This window comes from Apodemus sylvaticus, chromosome 7, assembly GCF_947179515.1.
Source record: "Apodemus sylvaticus chromosome 7, mApoSyl1.1, whole genome shotgun sequence".
NCBI lineage: Eukaryota > Metazoa > Chordata > Mammalia > Rodentia > Muridae > Apodemus > Apodemus sylvaticus.
In genome coordinates, this window is record NC_067478.1 from 64149448 (window position 1) to 64171100 (window position 21653).

Genomic DNA, 21653 nt, shown 5'->3' on the forward strand with positions numbered 1-21653 from the left:
ATTTCCATTTACATCACTCCACAGTATGCAAACCTCAAAAACAACAACAACAACAACAACAACAACAAAAACCTTGTCTATCACTTTTAGGTTCTGTTGAGCATATTTTATCTAACTTATACCTAGAATGATTCCTGTAAATCTATCATCAGAGTAAGTTCATGCTGTAACTGCATATGTACATGTGAGTATGTATGTGTATACACACACTAGTAAGGAAAGTTCCTAATAACCATAGCACTGGAAACATAGAATAGACAATCATTTTGACTCCTTTCTTCATGAAATCCGAGTGCAGGCAGGCTAAAAGCCTCTTCCTGGATAACTCAATGATAGAGCCAATAGGTGGTAAAGAGTAGTTTACCACCAGTTTACCGGGCTCCCCTGGCTGAGTCCCTTCTGGTAAGGTGGACTGAGAAGCCCGGGAGCCATCCGTGGGAGCTACCTTCCACAGCAGGAGCAACTGAGCGCACTGATGAGAGGCGGAGGAGGGTCAGGGCCACTGAAGCACTCCTGCCAACGACACACAGTCCGAGTTTACAAGAGGACTCCTAGACAGAAAAGATCACACGGCGGACCATTTGATGGTCTAAATATAATTTTTACAAAGATTTTATTATTTTACTATGTGTATATTTTGCCTGCATGCCTGTATGTGTACCAGGTCTGTTGGATCTGGGATTACAGATGATGGTGAGCCACCATATGGATGCTGGGAGTCAAATCTGGATCCTCTGAAAGAACAGTATTATGAAAATAATTTTTTTTAGTTTAGTTAAGCTTAAGAGTAATTCATAACACTAGGGAGGAGGCTCCGTGGGTAAAAGGCCTTGGGATGCAAACCTGATAACACACACAGAAAGCCAGATGTAGTAGCCTGCATCAGTAATCCCAGTGCTCCTACAATGGGAGGCAGAAAAGGAGAATCACCAGAAGCTGAAGGCCCAGTCAGCCTGGAGTATGCAAGGGCAGCAGCAGGCAAGAAGAGACCAACAGGTTGAAAAGTAAGGGCTAATTACTGAGAGTTGTCTTTAACCTCCACACTCAGGGCCAGAGCACACAGACACGTCATCCACACACACCATACATACACATACATATACACAAGACTTCAAAGGTAAGTTGGAGAGTAATCAAGGGAGTCACATGACTTTGGTCTCCATGTGCATATGGACACAAATGGACAGACACACAAACACACACACATTCTTTAAAAAGCAGAAATCCTGTCCTTGGTATCCATGGCTGAATCTTCTGCAATCTGTCCTTCACTAGAGTTGGACAGACTACTCAACTGAGTTATTTATATGGCTACAGTAGCTGCTGGACTCTGCATTGTTTTTAACTGCTAAGTAGTATTCCATTGTGTAAATATACCACATTTTCTGTATCCATTCCTCCATTGAGGGACATCTGGGTTCTTTCCAGCTTCTGGCTATTATAAATAAGGATGCTATGAACATAGTGGAGCATGTGTCCTTATTGCATGCTGGGGAATCCTCTGGGTATATGCCCGGTCTTACCAGTAGCTTAGCTGGCCTGGAACTTATGTAGTTTCAAGGCTAACTTGAAATTTTGGTGATTATCCTGCCTCAGTTTCCCAAGTGCTGTGATTACATGTGTGAGTTAAAATGTCCAGTTATAACTTTCTTTAAAACCTTTAGCTGGGCAGTGGTGGCGCACGCCTGTAATCCCAGCACTTGGGAGGTAGAGGCAGGTGGATTTCTGAGTTCGAGGCCAGCCTGGTCTGCAGAGTGAGTTCCAGAACAGCCAGGGCTACACAGAGAAACCCTGTCTCGAAAAACCAAATCCAAACAAAAACAAACACAAACAAACAAAAACTCCCTTTAGCAACATAGTTACACAAACTAGCATTTATTCAGAACAGATGGGCCCTGTGCAAGGATGACATGTAAACATTCTCTATTTTCCTTATTACTTATATATCCTTAGCTAAAAAAGAAAAATAATTCAAACAAAGTCAGTCATTTTCTCAGGATACATTATACACCTTAATTAAGTTATCCACTTACATTTTGCCAACTGCTGGTGCAAATTATTCAGTGTATTCATCAGATTTTTACATGGCTTCTTCGGAAGAATCTTCCAGGCTACATTCTTTTTGTCACCAGTTCTGAGATTAAAAGACAATAATACATTTGTTACATGGACCTTTGGAGGGGGTATATTTCTGTCACATTTATACATAAAGGGGAAACAGCCATCAAACAAAAAATGGAACACATTCTGACAGAAATGAAGAAAATCTGACAGAGGCAGATTGGGATAGTGACAATATAAAATTAATTTGCATAGGGGAGGAATTCATAAAGACAGGACTGGGAAGAGAGGAGGGAAGGGGGGCTGTGATTGGGATGTGAAGTGAATAAAAGAAAATAAATTACTGTAAAAAATCTTTGCTTTGAGTAATTCCATGTTAATATGATCTTCACATAAAAATATTTCCCATATTTTATTGGTTAATCTTTTTTTAAGGAATAAAAGCTTTTTGACTGTGTATATGCTTCCAAACAAATTATCTTTTATCCCCCAATTTTTCTAATGGTTCACCCAACTGAGGTTGGATACATGGCAAAGGTGGAGAGCCGATCTGCAATTCTGGAATTAACTTGATAGACTTTCTGGTACTGCTCTTATTAAAACAGAGAGGGACTAGGAGGGCACCACAGCGACGGCATGCTCAGCCTGCGTGAGCTCTGGGTTCAGTCCTTAAGACCAGTATATAAACAGGAAACCCTATTCATATCTCCTTATTAAGTGCAAAACTAAAGTAGCTTTGGGGATTTTCAGAGGGACTAACCCGGATGTTTTAACCTGGTCCTGTGGGTGCTACGCTGCTGCAGCTGTTCCTTCCTTCTTTACTGGCTGATGGAAACTAATCTGAAAATGTGGATTCAAATAAGGAAACACTTTTTAAAAGCTACATTCCCAGAATGTGAAAAGTGGAAATTATGTATAAATTATAGGTTATTTTAAAATTGAAACATGTTAATTTTCTATGATGCACCAGTATTCTGATAACAGTATACTAGTATACTGACAGGGAAATAAGATTAAAGTATTGGTACAGGAAAAGATTTTTAATTCAGTTGTGATTCTCCCATACTCATCTGGCAAAAAAAGTAAAAAAAAAAAAAAAAAAAAAAAAAGGTTTATAAAAATTATTGTGATACTTGGCACTATTTTATTTTATTTTTTTATTTTTGTGTGTTCATCTTCCTGCCTCAAGATATGGATTGAAGGCATGTGTCTTCCCACCTCAAGATCTACATCGAAGGTGTGTGCCTTCTTCCTACCTCAAAGGTAGGAAGCCAAGTCACACATTTTAACCCAAGCAAAACTCTCACGGGTGTGCCCTCCACTTCTGGATTGCAGTTCATTCCAGATATAGTCAAGTTGACAACCAAGGACAGCCACCACAGGTGGTGGGTCTTGACTCAACTTGATGAGCTTTAGAACCACTATGGGCACAGGTCTTTGAACATGTCTGTAAGAGATTGTCTAGACTAGGTTAACTGAGACAGGAAGACCCACCCCAAACATGGGCAGCACGATTCCAGAGGCTAGGATACAGATAAACAGGAAAAGGGGGTAAGAACCAACGTCTGTTTCTCTCTGCTTCATGATGGTGGACCCAATACAGCCAGCTGTCTCACTGCTGTAACACTTTCCTTTCCCCACCATGGCGGACTGCGCCTCTTAACTTAGTCAGGGTTTCTATTCCTGCACAAACACCATGACCAAGAAGCAAGTTGGGGAGGAAACGGTTTATTCAGCTTATACTTCTGAATTGTTGTTCAGACTGGAACTCAAGCAGGTCAGGATATAGGATACCATGCCATGCAGATACTTGGCACTATTTTTATTAGCTTCTCAATCATCATCTTGGAAAGATATTTTATATGTAAGTGTGCAATTTTATGTGCAGTCTTCACAGTGGCCAGAAGAGGGCATCAGATCCCTTGGAAATGGAGTTAAGGACAGTTGTTAGATCTATGTGAGTGCTGAGGACTGAATCCATGTCCTCTGCAGGAGCACTTGATCCACTGAGCCGTCTCTCCGACCCCAACTTCTATCTGCCTTGATTTCCCTTGTGATATTTTTTTAAATAAGCATAAGATTATATTTCTTAAATAGTTAAAGCCTGAGAACTAAAAGTGTATTTTTTTTCCAATATGACAACCTCTAACATCCTAATACTCTACTGGAGCACAGCAAGAGCTGACAAGGAGATGGGTAAACTCCAAATACAAAAAAAATTAATATATCTCATAAGAACACTAGTCAGCAATTATAGACTGCAAATTCACATACAGAGACAATGAAGTTACTAAGTCTATGCTGTAAAGTCTCAAGTGTACTTACTGAGAAATGGTGTTGGTATCCAAGTCGACACAACTGACATCGGGTGGAGGGTCATAAAGATCAAAGTATCTTGAGTCAATGCCTACTATGAATGGGCACGGTGCACTGAGGACATCTGCGAGAGCCAGTGGGCAGAGAGGGACATATGGGCAGGGCCAGTGGAAAGGGAAGATCATCTTGGAGAAACAGAAGATGCAAGAATGTTAGGATTTTGATATCAAAGCATAAGTTATCAGCACATACACAAAATTATATTTTAGATTATTACCTGTAGTTCAATGTTTGATAATGAGTTAAATAATTGTAACTAAAATTAAGAGTCAGGAAATTAAAACTGCTTCAATAATGTATAAATCTAATTCTTTCTGAAATGCAGTTAAGCATTAAAATGATTTTCAATCACATGAATAAATTAAGTTTAAGCTGAACTGACTGCTTGTAAGAAATGGTACTCACAGACACTAATGCTTCTGTCACACTAGTGAGCACGGAGGGCCGTAGGGAATGGATGAGGATTTTATGTTCTGTTACGGCAAACACCAGCAGTGTCACAGCGTTCTCAGGGCCGAGATTCTGGAGTAGTGTTGAAAACTTTCCACCACTGTCAGTCCAAACAAAAATACACAGTAAAAACAAAACAACAATTTAAAATCCTAATTATCTAGGAGAGCAGGGCTGTGCATATTTAGCTTTAAATGTAATTGCTGCTCTTGGGCAGGGAAGACACTGTGCCTATCACAAGCCGTGTGAAAAAGTGTGTGTGCGAGAGCTTTTAAGGTCATACACTTTACGCAGTGCACTCAGGATGGAAAATGACAAGTCTTCTGCCTGACCTGTTCGGTTTCATTTTTCTTTCCAATTTTTATCCCTTTGACCTCCTTATGTTGTTGAATTGCCCGAGCTAGTACCTCAAGTACAATATTGAAAAGATAAGGAGAAAGGGGGCGGCCTTGTCTAGTCCCTGATTTTAGTGGGATTGCTTCAAGTTTCTCTCCATTTAGTTTGATGCTGGCTACCAGTTTGCTGTATATTGCTTTTACTATGTTTCGTTGTCATTGTTATTGGGACAGGGTCTTGCTATGTAGCCCAGGTTGGTCTCCAATTGTCAATCTTCTTGTATTGGCTTGCTAAGTGCTGGGATTACTGGTATTCATTAACACACCTGCATATCTGCTTCATTTTATGTAAAAAGATCTGTCGTATACATAATGTCCTCTCAAACAAATTCAGTTACTTAAAAGAATGTTTTCTCAGAAGCTAATCCTTTAACAGAAGGGTCTTTGGTTTGTCTTTTTGAGTAAGGGTGTCACTATATAGTCCTGACTATCCTGGAGCTCACTATCTAGACCAGGCTGGCCTTGAACTTATAGAGACCTGTCTACTCCATCCTCACAGGTCTCAGGATTTTTAAAGGCATGCACTACCATGCCTGACTTTAATTAAAGGTTTTTAATTATATATAGTACTCTTTATCACAAAACCATGCCTTTTTAGGGTCTGTCTCCTTTTAAGGAAATACAAATATTTAACTTTGGATTTATAAATATAAACTCACTATTATAATAATAATAGCATTAGGAAATCAAGAGCTACAATTTGGTGAGAAACATCTACAAAGCAAATTAATAAAACAATAAACTTAGATGTTCTAGATAGGAAAAATATGGACTAATCAAGTAATCTAGTAACCAATGAACATTTTGCCTGTATAATGGTAAAGAACTGGTTTTACTGGCTTAATTTTTTTTATGATGAAGCAAAAACTAATAATAAGATTTTTGGAAAAGATGAAAACATGCTCACAAAAAACTTGCATCTGTTCAAAACAAAGTGATTTGTAATAGCCAAAATATAGAGGCTTCCTAAGAAATGAACAGATAAACAGGATGCACTGAATTCCTACAATGAAATACTATCTGGAGGAAAAGGACTAAAGCAGTGGTGTATGCCGCACATGAATGAACCTATAAACATGTTCAGTGAAGGAAGTGAGAAACAAATAGACTAAAAACGGTATCACTTCATTTACATAAAATGTACAAGAAACATCTGTAGAATGGTAAAGAAGATCAACAGATATGTGTGTGTGTGTACATGTGTGCACTCCTGTGCGTATGTATTTGAGCATATAATGTGGGAACAGACAGAATCAAGGTTAGCAGCCAAGAACACAGGGCTGGTTTTATAGAATAAGTAATGTTTCCTAAACTTTATTACAATAGTAGCTGCACAATTCTGTGAATAAAATCTCTGATTTGCACAGTTTACTTGGATGACTTCTGTGATGTGTAAATTATATGTCAACAATGCTGTTACCTACATAAAGTCCTTTTGGCCACTGACATCATTTGTAATCAGTGTGCCCGGCTTCCTTGGAAACACTCATCGCTCTGGGCTAAGGGCTAATGATGAAACCATCTGTAATTCTTACAGAATGTCAAAGATGGCAGCTGGTCTCCCTAAGGCACGTGCAAGATAATAGTTTAATTATACCATAACTATTTCTGACAGAAAAATTACATAGCTAATTAAATTTCAAGAAATGATACTATAGGGAAAAGCATACTTTGTAACTTCTCTGAACTTTTAGAATGATGAACTATGTACTGTTTAATAAGTATGTTTTTGGATTAAATTTAAAGTGTATTTTGTTTTTAGTTGTTTTTTGTTTGTTTGTTTGTTTTGTTTTTTTGAGACAGGGTTTCTCTGTGTAGACCAGGCTGGCCTCGAACTCAGAAATCCGCCTGCCTCTGCCTCCCGGAGTGCTGGGATTACAGGCATGCGCCACCACCACCTGGCTAAAGTGTATTTTGAGCCAGGCAGTGGTGACACATAACTTTAACCCTAGCACTTCGGAAGCAGACACAGACAGATCTCTGAGTTCAAGGCCATCATGATCTACAGAGCAAGTTCCAGTATAACCAGGACTACACAGAGAAATCCTAACTTGACAAAGAAAATATATTCAGATATATTTTAGAGGACAATTAGAGCCAAAAAAACTGCCTTCATAATCTATTATCACATAGTAAGTATGTGATAACAAGGATATACAGAAATACCAAAAACTGTTGAAAAGCTTGCTTTCTTTTTAAAAAAAAAACTAACCCTAATATTAAGTAAAAAGAACCTGCTAAGAAACAGTTAAATGAAAGGTGCTTCTATTAACATTTGAAATTTTAGCTAGGAAAGACAATACACATATACATTACTTTAGTTCACACTAGACTTGAGTAACAATTAGGGCTGGAGAGATGGCTGAGTGGCTAAGAATGCCCATTGCTCTTCCAGAGAATCAGAGTTCAGTTCCAAAACCCATGTTGGGAAGCTCACAACCTGTAACTCACTTCCAAGAAACCCAACACCCTCCTCTAGACTCTGTTGGCAGATGTATGGATGCAGGAGTGTGTATGCACACATGTAAAGAAACATTACTTACCTTAATGGAAGTGGTGAAGAAACAGGCTGACTGAGAATCAAATTATCATGTGGGGATAACTGGAAGATTTAAAACAAAGCAAATATAAAGATGAACTCTGATACACCACACACATAACAGACACGGACTAATGAGGCTGCCCATAAAGTTCCCAGATCACCAGCGTACAAGAGGTTAATACTATCTGGACTCTCTAAAGCATGTCCTGGCTTCTGGCTCCTTCCAACTTCTCACTCTGAGTCCTATCTCTTATGTCTTCAACTTTTCCCCAAATCTATTCTAATAAATCTAACCAGTTAAATTTAATATTTTAATAAATATGTTAACAGGTTAAATTTACTCAATACAATACATTTAGTGTCAGTAAAGTTATGGCCTGTAACAAATCCATGGGCTCTCTGCTTTGTAAGCAGTCTTAATGGAATATAGCCATAACATCCCCCATACTCTCCAGCTGATTTTGTGCTGTAACAGCAGAGTGGAGCCATGCAACAGAGACTGGGTAACCTGCAAAGATTAATATTTAGATAAGATCTATGCAGGAAATGTGCCAGCGTCTACTATAAAACAGTCCCACATGTGTGCACTATACAGCACTCTGGCGCTCAGTCCCACATGTGTGCGCTATGCAGCACTCTGGCACTCAGTCCCACATGCGTGTGATCTACAGCACTCTGGCCTGGCGCTCAGACCCACAAGTGTGCGCTATACAGCACTCTGGTACTCAGTCCCACATGTGTGTGATCTACAGCACTCTGGCCTGGCGCTCAGACCCACAAGTGTGCACTATACAGCACTCTGTTGCGTGCTCTATACAGCACTCTGGAGCTCAGTCCCACATGGAGTGTGCTAGACAGCACTCGGTGTCATGAGGTAATAAACAGCTGTGCAGACCAGCTGTCAATGCTATCAAAAAGTATGCTCTAGAAATTATATCCATATCATATAATTACATCTGCATTTTCAAATTTACGTACATTTCTACAAACCAATAAATATCTGCTAAATGACTTCTAATACTAATAATTCTACCTTCAGGGCTGTGGTAACCAGCAATACATATGGTGTCAACACGTGAAAATATTTCCTCTGTATGAATAATTTCATAGATTAAATAAATAGGCAATTTAAATTATCAAGACCTCAAACAAGATATAAGCAAAAGAGTAGACATGTATTCAACGTGAAAACATTTATACTTAAACTTCCCTGTTGCAGCCAAGGCACAGGCACTTCTTCCCTCCTACAATATGTTAGCATACAACTATTTCTGATAATTATTCTAATACATTTAACCAGCTACATGATCATCAAAGGCATAGACTTTCAAATATTTAGAAAACAATGTGTGTGTGGGTGGGTCATAACCTGCCTGCATACTTTTCTTTTTTTTCTTGAGACAGACCCACTATGCAAACAAGGCTGGCCTAGAAGTTAACTATGTAGTCCAGGCTGAAATCAAACTTTCAACCTCCCTGCTTCTACCTCCCAAGTGTTGGGATTACATGTGTGCCCAAAAAGGCCTCTTCTCTAGATGGAGTTAGCAAAATATTAGAGCCTAGATCCAACAGGAACAAAAATATGGGTTTCTCCAGAGCTTATTCTACTTTTCCCCACAATAAAGTTGTTATTCTTATGTTACATGCTGACAGAGCTATTAATAATTCATATGCCTTCATATTAAAAGAGCCTTACCTGAACTAAAATCCGTGGCCTCTGAGGAGATGGAAAGGGAACTTTATGCATAAAATGAGAAATATGCCTTAAAAACAGAAACAGAAACTCAGTTGATTCCAACATTAACACCATTTGCTACATGGTTAACATGCTATTCCAAATTCAAGCTCTTTAAGGCCCTGTGCATTTAAACTCCAAAGCCCCAAGCACTGTGGAAACAAAGTAACACAAAAAGTTGTTTGAATCATTGAAGTTGCCTCTGATTAAACTGAGTAAAACTTTATGTTAATAGCTGATTATGTGCAACAATATATTACTTTTAGTGTCTTAAAACCATGTTTTCTTCTTCCTAAGAAGGTAATAATCAACATTACTACAATTAATTCTTATATTTGTAATATATTTTTAACTAATCCCTCATATTTTGTGACATAACCATTTGAGGTGCTAAAAATTAAATGTCTGTAAGGGATGAGTAATCTGAGTGTGGTGCTGTACCTGTAGCCCACCTCCGTGGGAGGCTGCGGATCACTTGAGTTCAGGAGTCCAAGGCAGCCTGGCCAACCAAGGAAGACTCCCCATCCTCAGTAAGCCTTCCATTAAACAATGGAAAAAAAAATCCACAGCGATGAGATGGCTTCTTCTTGGTTTGATTTCTGTTTTTGTTTTTGTTTTTTGTGGTGAAAAGGATCAAATCCAAAACCTTGCACACACCAGCAAGTTCTTTCACTGAAGTACATCCTTTGGGTCTTAGGGATATTATCTCGGTATATAGCCTTGAACTTGTAATCCTCCTGCCTCTGCCTCCTGAGCACCAAGATTACAGTCATTCACCAATCAATAAGATTTTTTGTTTTGTTTTGCTTTGTTTTGTTTTAGTTTGGTTTTTTTTTTGAGACAGGGTTTCTTTGTGCAGCCCAACTGTCCTGGAACTCACTCTGTAGACCAGGCTGGCCTCAAACTCAGAAATCTGCCTGCCTCTGCCTCCCAAGTGCTGGGATTACAGGCGTGTGCCACCACTTCCCCGCCAATCAATAAATTTTGTTTTGAATATTATAGAAGGAAAGAAAGTATAAAAATATTTTATTCTCTTTAGGAATAAGCTGTTTTTCTTGTATTGTTTTTCCTGTATTGTTTTTCCTTTAAATATTATTTAAAGATTATCTTATATTTAGAAGTGAGATCATTACAAATGATTGGCGAACTGGACAAGTCATTTATTCTGTGTTTTTAACTATGTGCTGTGCAGACGCTGTGAAAAGCTACTAATCCCTACTCTTACTTAAAATCTGGAGGGGAAGTAAGGACTAGAGGAATGAGCACAAGACACATCTACTTGATTATCTGAAGCAGATAGTCAGGAAATCAGGACTTTTGTATGATACATGAAATTCTAAAGGTGCCCAAGACCCATTCAGGAAGGATGAGCAAGGTCAAAACTCTTTCCATGGCAACTGAGAGACTCCATTTGCCTTTCTCCCACAGTTGGCAATGATAGTGCCAAGGCACGGTAAGTGAAACTGCTAACACCGATGGGAATCAAGGCGGGCGTGAACAGGTGGAGAAGCTGCATTTCACTGCTTAGCTGCTACGGATGAAAAGAAATGCCAGTTCATTTAAGAATGTTTCAACCGGGGCTGGAGAGATGGTTCAGCAGTTAAAAGCATGTGCTATTCTTGTAGAAAACTCAGTTCAGTTCCCAATACCCAAATGGTGATTTATAACCACCTACAACTTTAGTTCTAGGAGATCTGCTACCCTGTTTTGACCTCCAAGGGCACCAGACATACATGTGGTACACAGACATATTTACAGGCAAGACAATCACACATATAAAATAAAAATAATAAATAAATCTTGAAAAACAATGTGTGAATTAATGTTATTTGAGGTAGTAAATATCTGTCCTGCATCTTACTTCTGGAGTATACATTTAGATTATTCTGTGATAAAGGATAAGTACCCATAAAGCATTGCTATTGCAGACAAAAGCATGGCTGCCATCTTGATTTTGCAAAAGCGCTTACAGGATGGAGTTATGAATGAACTGTTGTTTTGTTTTTCCCCACAAAGAATGCCATTTTTGTTTGGAAGATGATGGGGGAATTAAGCTTATCCAGTGTTAGTTATTTAACAGATATTTTCCACACAGAATAAACAAAGTGCTATTACTTCAAGGAAAACAACTGGAAATACTTGTTAATAATTCAATTCAAAATTTCAAATGAACCTAAAAGCTTTCCAACATTCAAAAACTTTTCTGAAAACTGGTTGGATCTCTAGCATCACAATGAACTTTATAAAACAACTAAACAAAAAAAATGCCTTTTCTGTTTGTTTTGTTTTGCACAAGCAAGTAAAGGTTGATGTCAAGTCTAATAAGCTGGTTCAATCCCCAGGACTCACACACTGGAAGAAGAGGACTGGTTTCTGCAGGTTGTCCTCTGACCTCTACCTGTGCACCATGGCAAAGACATGCCAACATGCATGCACATGCACGCACATACACACACACTCACTCACACACACACACACAAAATGTTAAAACTCTTCTGATGCTATAGATAGTAATATGGAAGAAGACATTTGACTACTTTCGGATGACGTGATAACTTCAATGAACCATTGCTGTGCAAATGACCAATACACAAGGCTATAAGATCATGCATGCATGCATGAGTTAATGTTCAGTCAAGACTGAGAGAGACCTTCAGATTTTAATAGAACACAGAAGAAAACTTTACTGCTTAGGTTTCACATTTTGCATTACTAATACGTTAGAAGAAACTATCACTTGCCAAGCTTTGGGATAATGCCAAAAAATAATATCCACAGTCCTAAATGACTTCTTTTGTGCCCCTCCCTTTTCTATTTACATTATCTGTGTGAGGTCAGATTCTCTTCACATACCTCGACCAAGACAATAACCTCAACTGACTGAATTCAGAATTGAGAATGAGAACTCAGCTGGGCTCAATCAGTCAAAGCATTAGAGGCTTCCCAACAGAGAGGAGATACAACCTGTAGAGACCACCTCCAGTAGATAGGCATGGCCCACAGTTGAGGGATGCGGCCACCCACCCATCTCAAAATTTTTAACCCCAAATTATTCCTGTCTAAAAATGGGACATAAAATGGAGCAGAGACTGAAGGAAAGGCCATCCAGAGACCACACCACCTAGGGATTTGTCCCATCTGCAGACACTAAACCCAGACACTATTGTTAATGCCAATTAGTACTTGCTGACAGAAGCCTGCTATAGCTATCCCCTGAGAGGTTCTGCCAGCACCTAACTAACACAGATGCAGATACTCACAGCCAACCACTGGACTGAGCCTGGAACCCCAATGGAAGAGCTAGAAGAAAGACTGAAGGAGCTGAAAGGGATTGCAACCCCATGGGAAGAACAGCAATATCAACCAACATGACTGACCACTCAGAGCTCCCAGGGACTAAACCACTAGCCAAAGAGTATGCATGGAGGAATCCATGGCTCCCTCTACATGTATATCAGAGGATTGGCTAATCTAGCATCAATGGGAGGGGAGGTCCTTGGTCCTATCAAGGCTTGATGCCCCAGGATAGGAGGATGCTAAAGCAGTGAGGCGGGAGTGGGTGAGTGGGTGGAGGAGCACCCTCATAGAGGCAAAGGGAGGGGGGATGGAATGGGGAGTTTGTAGAGGGGAAGTCAGGAAGGGGGATATCATTTGAAATGTAAATGAAAAATGATTAATAAAATAATTTGATTAATTAATAAAAATGTAAAAATTCACTCTTCTCACTAACCACTGTTTTAAGTTACTTTACAAAGAAATGTTTAAACATGTAACTAGTTTGTTAAGTAGATTATAAATGAACAAATAAATTATCATTCAGTTTTAACTTCTGTTGCAATAAGATGTCTGCATTGAAAAACATAACACATAAAGAAAAACTCACTGAGTCCTCGTATGATTTTAAAGGGGTTCCAACACTGGAGAATTTCGGAAGTGCTAGGTTTTGACCACTAACCATGAGAGCAGACAGGAGCAGGGGACAACTAAAGCAATGCTGTATCTGAACGCTCTTATGAAAATTCTACTTCTTCCCATCTCTCATCAGAGTCAGAAACTGACTTGACAGCTTGAACTGGAAAAGATCAAAGTCTAAGCCTGGAAAGGCAGAAATCAAACTCCAACAATGTCCTCATTTTGCATGGTGTCTTACTAGTAGGAGAGGGCTGACAATTTTTTTTGAAACATGGGCTCTCTTTATGGCCCTGGCCATCCTGGAACTCACTATGTTGACCAGGCCTGCCTCCAGTTCACAGAAATGTACCACCATGCCCATCTTAGACTATCAAATTTTAAACCATAGAACTTAAAACTTACTTCTCAATTGGAAGGGCATGAGGTCCAGAGATGGAATAACGATACAGAAAAGTCAGAAATTTTCTGAATGCATCAAAAAAGGGCCAGTGAGAAAGAAGACAGATGCATTTGTTAGTGTGAATTGTTCTAGAACTATCAGACTTTCCATCCACCAGAGACGTTAGGCCCAAAAGAAGTCTCTGTTTTTCTGTAAGGTTCTCCTCAGGGTATGGTTCATAAAACTGAATAGCAGCACCATAGACCTGTAAAACAAGAAAGCACTTAATAAATATACTTTATATTATTTATTCAAAACAGGTGATCAGCTGAATATTTAGTGGATGCCTGTTATGTGCAGGCAAGGTGCCAGGGACTAGGAACACAGTGGTATAATCAATCTTGCTTCCAAAAACAAAAACAAAACAAAATTACAGGGTCTCCCAAGGCTGGCCTCACACTTGTCATCTTCTGCTTCCACTCCTGAGTGCTGGATTTACAGGCATGAGTCACCACCCCTGCTGACTGCTTCTTGATAGATCTGCTAGCTGTACAGTAATATATTCAGGTATCCTTATTATTCAAAATAGTTATTTTGATTAAACTATATTTTTCAAATAAAAAGTGAAAGAACCTGAGCCTCAGCATGGAGATTCAATCCTATTATCCCAGAACTCAGGAAGTAGAGGGTCTACGCAAGCTCAGGAGCAGCTTGGTCTACACAAAAAGATGCTGTCTCAAAACAACAACAAAACCAAAAAAGTAATATTGGACACATTTTTTCTTTCTTTCTTTTTTTTTGGGGGGGGGTTTCGAGACAAGGTTTTTCTGTGTAGCCTTGGTTGTCCTAGAACTCACTCTGTAGACCAGGCTGGCCTTGAACTCAGAAATCCGCCTGCCTCTGCCTCCCAAGTGCTGGGACTAAAGGCGTACGCTACCACTGCCTGGCCAATATTTTTATATGAATGTTTGAAAATTATTTAGTAAGAAAGTGAGATAAATGAGAAGTGTAAAGAATTCACTACATTTTTCAGTGACATGATTTCCCCACCCACAAAATGAGAATGCTAGCCTAGGCTAGCCTAGGTGACTCGCAGCTCCTCCTCTGCCGCTCTGCCACTCTGCTGCTGCAGGGCTGGGGTGCAGCTGAGCAGAACTCTCACCTGCAAGCGCAAGTTTTAGTCCCAGAATAACAAGAAAAGTCTATTTTCCTAATCATTTTACATTTTATAATGTCTTTGACATGATTTAGGAGCTTTTCTATCACAGAAAATGAACCAATGAGAGAATCAACATTTGAAGATGAGGAAAGTCTTTACTAATATTTAAAAATAAAACAAACATTTGAGAGGATAGGAAAACTCTCTTTCTGTTTCTGGATATAGTAAATTCAGCCAAATGGAAGAAATTTATATTACTGGTTCAGTTTAGTTAGTTTTTACATTGCTTCTTGAAGATGTGATGCTTATAACTTAAAAGTGTACAAGAAATCAGCAAACTAGTTAAATGCACCGTACCTTTTCAGCCGAGGCTCCCGTTAACACAAATGTAGAGAACACAGGAAGAGGGTATTTGCTATCTGGTGGCCAGCATTCAATAGTTGCCCCCATTGGTAAACAAAAGAGGGGAACAGATTCTGGCAGTGAAAACGACTCATAGTCTTCTTGGGGATACCTGCAAATGAGACCTGTGGCAGAGTGGGAAACAATGGGTCACTGTGTCTAGAATGGAAGTAATTTTAAGCTAAATGACAATTAAATGCTTTCTTATTTCACACATGTAGAAAGTAAAAAACTTGCATATACATCCATTAGATAATTCTGAAAGTGTAGTAGGATTTATATACATGTTAACCTTCAAAGATTGTAACTATTAAATTATTTAACATTTATCAAACTTCATCTACAAAAACTAGATTAGAAGTAACATGGAGAAGAGAACCCTCTAAAAACATACACACCTAAACATTCACTTTATGCCATACACCTTAACGCATATATTTAACTTTTTCAATATGGTTACACACACACACACACACACACACACACACATTCTCCTATGAGTCTAAGTGGAAATTCTTACACAAATGAAAGACAACACATAAAAGAGTAGATATTTAGAATATTACAATGGTGTCACCTCAAACTCGACTTCTAAATAATTCTAAATTATCCCAATTAATATGTAGATAATTTCAAGCAACCCAGTGTTTCATGTTAATCTACTCATGGAATAGGTATCTTCCACTGAGCATATCCTAGAAACAGAGCTTTATACTGAATACTGTGGGGTTAGAAATTGAAAACATGCCTTTAATCCTAGCACGCCAGAGGCAGGTGGATCTCTGAGTTTAAGGTCTGCCTGATCTACAGACTGAGTTCCAGTACAGGCAGGGGAATGCAAAAAAAAAAAAAAATCCCTACCTTGAAAAAAGAAGGAAGGAAGGAAAGAAGGAAGGAAGGAAGGAAGGAAGGAAGGAAAGAGAGAGAGAGAGAGAGAGAGAGAGAGAGAAAGAAAGAAAGAAAGAAAGAAAGAAAGAAAGAAAGAAAGAAAGAAAGAAAGAAAGAAAGAAAGAAAGAAAGAATAGGGGAGGGGAAGGGAGAAGAGAAGAGAAGAGAAGAGAGGAGAGGAGAGGAGAGGAGAGGAGAGGAGAGGAGAGGAGAGGAGAGGAGAGGAGAGGAGAGGAGAGGAGAGGAGAGGAGAAGAGAAGAGAAGAAAAGAGAGGTTCCATGACTGAGAAGTCCTTAAAATCACTGGTTGAGCCATGATAAAGTGGGAATCTGAACTATGGGCTCTACACTCTACTACTATCTCCAAATAGAACTCAGGTTCTCGTCATCTATAAGACAAAATGAACTCGATAGACTAAGGTTCTCTCTCTAATCGCACGCCAGCTAGCCATTGAGGTCCCCTGAGGATTCACAGTTAACTTCTAGTCTCTCAGGTCCTGACGCAACAGTGCAGGTGTAAAGTAAGATTAGAAATACTGGTGATCTGTGGCCCCTGGAGAATCAAAAGGAGAAGAGTCCAGGACTCTAATTTAAAAAAAAGAATCTGCTTTCTTATAAATAAGATCATTATGTTTAGCTGGGCAGTGGTGGCACATGCCTTTAATCCCAGCACTTTGGAGGCAGAGGCAGGTGGACTTCTGAGTTTGAAGCCAGCCTGTTCTACAGAGTGAGTTCCAGGACAGCCAGGGCTATACAGAGAAACCCTGTCTCGAAAAAACAAACAACAACAAAAAATTGAAAACTTCAACTATGCATCATAAAATTGCAAATTAGTTTTAATACTATTTATTATCATAAAATATAACTATTAAATTTGACTAAATTAATATAAATATCAACAAACCATCTTTTCCATACTTTGCACTGGTTTAAAAATTAAAGAGAATTGGCATGAAGTCAAGTTGTTATTTAAACCTAAGGTTTAAAAAAATTCCACATTCTTCTCAAACTGACCTTTCACACAACATCTGAAACACTTTAAGACAACCTGAGATGCAAGAGACGGGGTGGAGTTCAGGTCCTGATGCTAACACATCCTAACACAGCACACAGCCTGGTTACAGGCAGGTTTAGTCGTTAACCTTATGGACCCCACAACATATTTCTTCATAAAATATTTCTCTCTAAAATGATACTTACCTGCTTTGTAAGATATAGTGTTAGTCTTTGCCACTGATTTTTTATAGCATAAGTACACTGCAGATCCCCACTGAAGAGAGAAGAAAAATAGCATTTAGTTTTTAAAAGGCAGAAACTTGATGAGATGGAATATGTTTGAACTCTCCAATATGAATTCACTACCATGTAGTAACAGAGTTCACCTACTAACTACTGCCTGCCAATCGACGATTTTGTCAGCATTTTGTTAGAATCACTGCTTACTTTTCTTCAGAAAATGACAATCCCCCTCTTCACAATAGCAGGAAGATTTGATGCTTTAAAATAAAACTACACCACAAAAATGCAGACTTTATTCTAAGTTCCAAGCTTGGGCAGAAGTATCAATGACCATTCTTGGTTGAAAAGTAAGAAAATAACCACTTAACATTTCCTTCTATAACCTTTTTTCATTAAGAAAACTTAGGACAAATTTAACAACCAGACACAATTTTTAAAAAGCTCTTCTCTAAGAGACTGAAGGAAAGGAGGCCCAATGACCATACCACCCTGAGCTCCATCTCATTGGGGGGCACCAAGGCCTGACACTATTACTGATGCTATGATGTACTTAAAGACAGGAGCCTGGCATGGCTGTCTGCAGAGAGGCTCTATCAGCAGCTGAGACAGAAGCAGATCCTCACACCCAACCACTGGACTGAAGTTGGGGATTCCTGTGGTTGAATTAGGAGAAGGATTGAAGAAGCTGAAAGGGAGGGCAATCCCATAGGAAGACCAAAAGTCTCAACTAACCAGAGCCCAGGGAGCTCCAGAGGCTGAACCACCAACCAGGAGCATACACAGGCTGGTCCGAGGTCCCTGGCACATATGTAACAGGTCTACCTGGTCTAGCCTCAGTAGGAGAAGATTTGAGGCCCCAGAGAAGGAGGAGGCCTGGTGGGGTAGGGGAGCACCCTCTCTGAGGCAAGGGAGAGAAGAATGGGATAAGGAACTCTCAGAGTTGGGACTGCGGGGGAGGGCAGTGACCAGAATGTAAATAAATAAAAAAAAATAAATTTTAAAAAGTTCTGTAAACATTAAACACTTAAAAGGAATTAGTAGTAATGACATTTACATATCATTTCCTATTATTGTAGGCACTATGCCAAGTTCTAATACTAATTCATTTATTCTTCAAAAACACCTAAGTACAAAAAACCTCCCCTCACTATATCTCTAGTCTATGAATGAGGAAACCAACGCACAAACTGTGAAGGAATTTGTCCACTATAGACATGTGAGATTCAAAGCCAAGCAGGTTGGCCAGAGTCTATGCTGACCAAGCTGTTAACAATGCCTCTTTATTCTCTGCAGAGGAGAATACATGCTCTGTGGCAATAGAGAGACTACTGTCTCAGTAAGAAAAAAGAAACACATTCTGGTTTTAATTTCAATGGCAAAGGTTTAGCTAGAACACCTTGATTAGTTAATAAGACTTAGAAACAGTTCTAATGACAATGTCAATTACTTTCAGTCAGAAACAAATACATAAATACATCTGGAGGCTTGTATAGTGTTGCTAAAATACCGAATCAAATCTGAAATGTTTGTATGCTAGGCCCCATATCCATGAAAGAGTTCAAAAACATTCTCTGCTCTAACTATTACCATATATAGCCTTTTAAGACTATTTGTGAACTGAAAGTGTGGCTTATGCTTGTAATCTCACCACTTGGGAGAGAGAGAGTGAGGATCGCCAGAAGCTGGAGGCTAATTTGGCTACAACCAGGCTGAGCTATAGAATACCTTTTCTCACCCTGGACCAGCCTCAACCTCTAAAATTCTATTTGCTACCATGATTTTCTTCTACTATAATCACAACAGCCACATAATATTGCTAAATCATAATAATCTACAGACATTTTCTCCATATTATTAGTTACAGTAGAAAATGTTAGCCGGGCAGGGGTGGTACACGCCTTTAATCCCAGCACTTGGGAGGCAGAGGCAGGCAGATTTCAGAGTTTGAGGCCAGCCTAGTCTACAGAGTGAGTTCCAGGACAGTCAGGGCTACACAGAGAAACCAGATCTCAAAAAAACAAAACAACAACAACAACAACAACAACAAATGTTCATCTAATTAGGGGTGACATAACTACAGGAAAATTCTTTTAGGATAAAGTGAGATATTGTCAGTAATCACTTTCCAAAATGTTTCTTACTGAAATGGCTCGGTATGACTTTGTATTAGCCATCAAAGGGATCCATTGATGATTGGCATTAACTAACCTAATATCTGTAACGTGCTTGCTTGTACATGCTGACTGAGAGGTTAAATTTGAAAATTGGTAATTAAAAGTTCAACTCTTAACAAAGTTATAAATTGATAGGAGCATAAATTAGTTAAAGTTTTCTTGATACGAATCTTGGAAATGAACATAGGCTTTGATACAGGAATTATAGACCACACAACAGGACATGAGCAGTGTGGAGCAATGCATAGCTATTGGTTCTACAATTCTATAGCCTGGGTCCGGGTCTTGCTTCACCAGTTTATTGAAAGTGTTGTTATGAGGAAAGAACCACTTTTTAATTCTCAAATTTGCTTCTCTGTAAAATGGGGGTAAAATACCTCCTAAGGCCACAGGCAGGAGTGAAGAAATACTTAGAATACCACACAGCACATAGGCATTTGATAAATGCAGTTTATTTCATGTAAAATTTAGTGATATTAACAACATGCTTTTAATATTAAAAATTAGAATTTCAATATCTTATAGTAGAAGACAGAATAAACAAATTATAGAAAACTCATCCACTGCAGCAATCTTCATTAAAACTCATTATAGTCACTGGGCGGTAGTGGTGGTGCATGCCTGTAATCCCAGCACTCTGGGAGGCAGAGGCAGGCAGATTTCTGAGTTCGAGACCAGTCTGGTCTACAGAGTGAGGTCCAGGACAGCTATGTCTATACAGAGAAACCCTGTCTCAAAAAAAAAACAAATCCAAAAAACCAAAAAAAAAAAAAAAAAAAAATCCATTATAGTCACTAGACCTCCCTTATCTACACATTCAGTTTTCACAGTTCATTTGCCTGTGGTCATTGACTCCCCCTTCTCTATCTCTCAGCTCCCGGGGAATCTCCCTTAATTCCCAAATTCATGTCCTCTTTTTGTCTGTTTAAAATAACTCCAATTAGTGCTCTCTATATGTGCATGGGTGTGGGGGCATCGACTGGACCATGGGCAGCCTACCACTGGCCACACCTTCAAAGAACACTTACTCCCAGGGCTGGAGAGATGGTTCAGCAATTAAGAGCACTGGTTGCTCTTGTAAAGGACTCAAATTTAACTCCCAGTACCCACATGACAGCTCACAAGTATCTGTAATTCCAGTCCCAGGGGATTCAATACCTTCCTCTGTCCTCCATGGGTACCAGGCACATACACTCCGTACACAGACACACACACACACAGTTTAAATACCCATAAATAGTAAACAAAAGCAAAAAAAGTTACTCTTATTCCTCCAGTAGCCACCAACTGCCAAAAGATTTTCCAGTCGAGATGGGGGCCTTATTAGCACCTCCTCCATCAATTTAGAAGTTGTAACCTGTGTGATATTTGTGATGGGGACTTGCACTATCCTGCTCCATCCTGCCTAGGACATGAATCATCCCTTTGTCCAGAATATACTTGCAGTGTTTGCTATCTGTCCATTACTCACCCAACAGCAACAGCAACAGTGGTGCCTGTGTTTGGGAAACCCTCACCATACTTAACAATGGATCTAACATGTCAGAGCAGTGATGCCTAGTGCTCTACTGCCTTGTTACACTTCATTAGAAGTTACTGGTGTTAACCTCTTACCATGCCTTATGCATAAGTTACATTTTATTATAAATACATATAGAGGAAAGCACAGTATCTACAGAGTCAAGTCTTACTCAAAAATCCAAGGGAAGGGTCAGAGAGATGACTCAGCAGGAAAGAGCATGAACTTATCTCGCAGAGACCTAAGTTTTACTCCTAGTAATTACACCAGGTAGCTCACGAGACTGCAACTCCAGCTCCAAGGAATCCAAAGCTTCTGACCTTTGTGAGCACCTGAACTCATGTGCACATACCCAAATACAGATGCACAGACACATAATTACAAGTAAAATCTTTTTTAAAATCTAGGAATATCACTAGGAG

The 21653-nt window shown here is 39.2% G+C and overlaps 1 protein-coding gene across 10 annotated transcripts in view; it reads right to left on the reverse strand.

Moving 5' to 3' along the window:
* Nucleotides 1-21653, reverse strand: part of Dennd4a (DENN domain containing 4A) — a 103890-nt gene that overhangs the window by 42280 nt on the left and 39957 nt on the right. For 9 of the 10 annotated variants that reach the window (XM_052188043.1, XM_052188035.1, XM_052188042.1 and 6 more), the window contains 8 exons: nt 17500-17569; nt 15367-15536; nt 13874-14115; nt 9521-9587; nt 7826-7884; nt 4843-4987; nt 4387-4562; nt 2034-2134 (listed from right to left, as the gene is read on the reverse strand). In XM_052188043.1, coding sequence (XP_052044003.1) covers nt 2034-2134; nt 4387-4562; nt 4843-4987; nt 7826-7884; nt 9521-9587; nt 13874-14115; nt 15367-15536; nt 17500-17569 — 1030 coding nt within the window. Of the gene's footprint in view, nt 1-2033; nt 2135-4386; nt 4563-4842; nt 4988-7825; nt 7885-9520; nt 9588-10000; nt 10086-13873; nt 14116-15366; nt 15537-17499; nt 17570-21653 lie in introns of those variants that run through there. The other variant, XM_052188044.1, reaches the window with a different exon arrangement.